The following is a 3,457-nucleotide window of genomic DNA, read 5'->3' on the forward strand; positions in this document are numbered from 1 at the left end:
AAGGTTCTCAACCATCTTGGGTCTGAAATAGCCTTCTACCAGGAAGAGATACTATCTCAGAGCATGCCCTTTGGCAGGTGAAGGGTCGGAAGGATATTGATGTTTGAGCAATCCCAAATCACAACAGAGGAATGATCAAACCTACCATCACTTCGAACAGGTTTACCCCTCTATCTGTGTCTGAGGTCATTAATTGATGAGAATAGAAGTTGGAACATCTCCTATATTGAGATTTTTCTGGAAGAGTCTGATATCAATAAGGTAATAAAAGCTATCCTTATTGGTGAGGAGAATGATGCAAACAGCCTTGTATGGCCTCACACTAAGACTTGTGTGCACTCTGTGAAGAGTGGATACTATAAACTCTTCTCATCTCGAGGAAAACAGGCCTCCAGCAAATCCTCCTCTTCCCACCAAGTCAACCACAAAATCTGGAAGCTAATATGGCAGCCAGCAATCATCCCTAAGATATTGTGGGGGTGGTCAACAAATTCGACCCTACAATCAAGGCGATTAAAGAGAAATAATAGCTGCAGTAAATGCAACAATTAATGTTAACCGTAAATGTGACGATAAATGCGACATTCAGTACGGCAATCATGGGCGCCAATAAGTGACGGTTATTGCATAAATGAATATGGCCTTGATGATAGAGTGCCGCTCAAGTCGCTGCGACTTGCTGTGCAAGTTTACTTGCAGCCCACGCCGAAGTACACCTATAAATAGGCTGCTCGACATCGAGGTAATCCATCTCATTCCGACTATCTCTACTCCACAATTAAGAAAAGTACTGACTTAGGCATCGGAGAGTTTTCTGCAGGTACCCCCCCTTCTCCTCGAGCTGACGGTCAAACTCCAGGTCAACGTTCGAGGGAAGCTTCTCGATTGTTCCCAGGTCAGCTCCCGCTCCAGTCCGCATTAATTGTTGGGTCAAACTCCTCTACGGAATTTTTCACCTCCAACAAGTGGCGCCGTCTGTGGGAAACACTTTTCCCTAAAAAGTGATGGCGGGAGCTGCCCCTGACGGGATTCCATTTCTGTCACTGAGGACTGGTAGTGACGAAATTCCTCCCCGCCAGCCTCCAAACGGGTCCATCCCAAGTCCCATCGGCGACCTGAACTTGCCTCCGGCTGACGAAATGCAAGGGCTAAGGCAGGAACTCGAGCAATTGAGGAGGGAAAAGCAGGACCGCGAGGCTCGTCGACGACGAAAACTTGAAAGGTTCCTACAACTCGACAGTGATTCGTCAGACGACGACGCCGTCGGCGACCTCTATCTAATTAACAACGGAGTAGCAAACGTAGGCTCTAGCGGCATTATGGGAGGAATCTCTGGTGGACCCCTCGTCGAGGGGGTGGGAGGCATGGCAAATGGGAGGCAGAACGGAGTTGGAGTAGGCCAATCCAAAAGGGCGCGCAATGAATCGTGGCGCGAAAAGATGGAAAAAATGATTGATGCATGCAAACGAGCCGGCCCTCGAGAGCTGGCGACAGAAATCGCAAGAGACGTTGGTAAATCGCCGTTTACCGACGACATTTTAAACGCGGTAAAACCCCGCCGTTTTACCACGCCGTTATTCCACAAATACGACGGAACGACCGATCCGGTAGACCATATCAAGGGGTACAAGCAACAGATGTCCATCGAGACAACCGACGAGAAACTAATGTGCAAGATCTTCCCTTCTAGTCTCACGGGGCCGGCGTCAACATGGTTTCAAGACCTCAAGCCGCATTCCATACCAGATTTCGACACATTGAGCCGCGCTTTCATTGCACAATAATTCTGCAATCGCAAGCAAAAGAAGGATATGGCGACTCTGTTTAGTACCAAGTAAAAGCCGGGAGAAAAAGTAGGGAAATTTTTCGAAAGGTTTAAAGCCGAAATGCGCCATGTTAACTGTGATCCCCAGTTTGCTGCGATCGCCTTCCGAGAGGGGTTGCTTTTGGGGACACCATTATACGAAAGTTTGTTGCGGGATCCGCCAAAAGACATGGATGACGTTATCACAAGGGTTGAGGGAGAGATCAGAATTGAAAGGGCCAAAGAGGCACGCGAGGCTCGTTACACCAGCGTTGTTGCCTCCGGCGATGAAAGAAGGCAAAATAGAGGTAACCACCCCGGCGTAAGGACGGACAACCGACACCACTACGAGGCAAAGCCTCGAACTCGCCCACCGAAGGAATGGTTCACCTTAAGCCCTACGGCCACATTCAGGAAACACCAACATGAAGGGCTCTTCACTAAACCCTCACCTCAACCAGAGTCAAGAGACGCATTCGAACGGACCAAAAATTGCCCTCTCCACGAGGCGTTCGGGCACGGGTTGTCCAAATGCGAAGCGCTGCGGCCATCCATCTCAGAGTTAATGAAGGCAGGGAAGTTGCGTGAATACCAATCCAACAACCATGCCGATGGAGAAAGGGCAGCAGACAAGGTTGAAAGCAGAATCCCAGCAAAAGGCACGGAACCGATCATCAGAGAAATATTGGCCATACATGGAGCCCCTTATACCGCTGTGGAGGAGGAAGTGCGCTTAAGGTCGGAAACCCGCCAAGCAGAAAAGATTCGTCGAGTATGCCAGATCACTGATAGCCCCTTGGTGGGGCAGAACTTGGCCCCCACATCGGTAATTAGTTTCTCCGCAGCAGACACCGTTGGCATCCAGTTTCCCCACTGGGATGCCTTGGTGGTGTCAACCCAAATCGCGGACGCCCTCGTGCGACGGATAATGGTTGACGCCGGGAGCAGCGCCGATGTCATATTCTGGGAAGCATTTGAGCAGCTCGGATTAGACAAAACGCTCATCCATCCCAGCAGGGCCCCGTTGACGGCCTTTGAAGGTTCCGAAGTATGGCCTGTGGGCGGGATTTCATTACCAGTGACGACGGGAGGGAAAACTGTGGAGGTCGATTTCGTCATTGTCAAAAGGTCATCGGCCTACAATGCCATCCTAGGCAGGGATTGGCTCCATAGGATGGGAGTCGAGGCTTCAACTAGGTGTCAGGTACTCAAGTTTATTTCTGATGACGGCCAACAGGTGATATCGGTTCGAGGCGATCAACTGCTCTCCAAGAAGTTGTATGCCATGGAAATCAAACGCTCTCCGCCGCCAAAGAAGGGTGAGGAGGATCCATCAGCATAGCAATTAACGGAGGACCTGCCAGAAGATGAGGAGCTTGAACCCGAACCAGCGACCACTGAGCCACTTCGAGAAGAAGCCCTCGACGCTTCTGGCCATAGGAAGGTACTGGTAGGCACCCTCCAAACTGAAGAGGAACGAGCTCGTTTATTGCAATTCCTGAGCGAAAATCAGGATGTGTTCGCATGGTCACACAAGGATATGCCTGGGATCAACCCGGGTGTCGCATGTCACAAGTTAAATATAGACCTAAGCTTCAAGCCTTACAGGCAGCGTCAACGACGTTTCGCCCCCGAGAGGAATAAGATTATCAG

General features: G+C 50.3%; 1 protein-coding gene across 1 annotated transcript; it reads left to right on the plus strand.

Annotated features, from left to right (window-relative positions):
• Positions 1-1,886: 1,886 nt before the first annotated feature.
• On the plus strand, positions 1,887-3,146 carry LOC112198868. The gene has a single exon (XM_024339965.1). It carries the CDS (start codon positions 1,887-1,889, stop codon positions 3,144-3,146), a length of 1,260 nt encoding a protein of 419 aa, XP_024195733.1.
• The last annotated feature ends 311 nt before the right edge of the window (positions 3,147-3,457 follow it).

The sequence above is a fragment of the Rosa chinensis genome, chromosome 4, assembly GCF_002994745.2.
Source record: "Rosa chinensis cultivar Old Blush chromosome 4, RchiOBHm-V2, whole genome shotgun sequence".
Lineage (NCBI taxonomy): Eukaryota > Viridiplantae > Streptophyta > Magnoliopsida > Rosales > Rosaceae > Rosa > Rosa chinensis.

Coding starts and splice junctions, on each gene's coding strand:
- LOC112198868 (XM_024339965.1), top strand. CDS start 1,887: ATGCGCCATGTTAACTGTGATCCCCAGTTTGCTGCGATCGCCTTCCGA.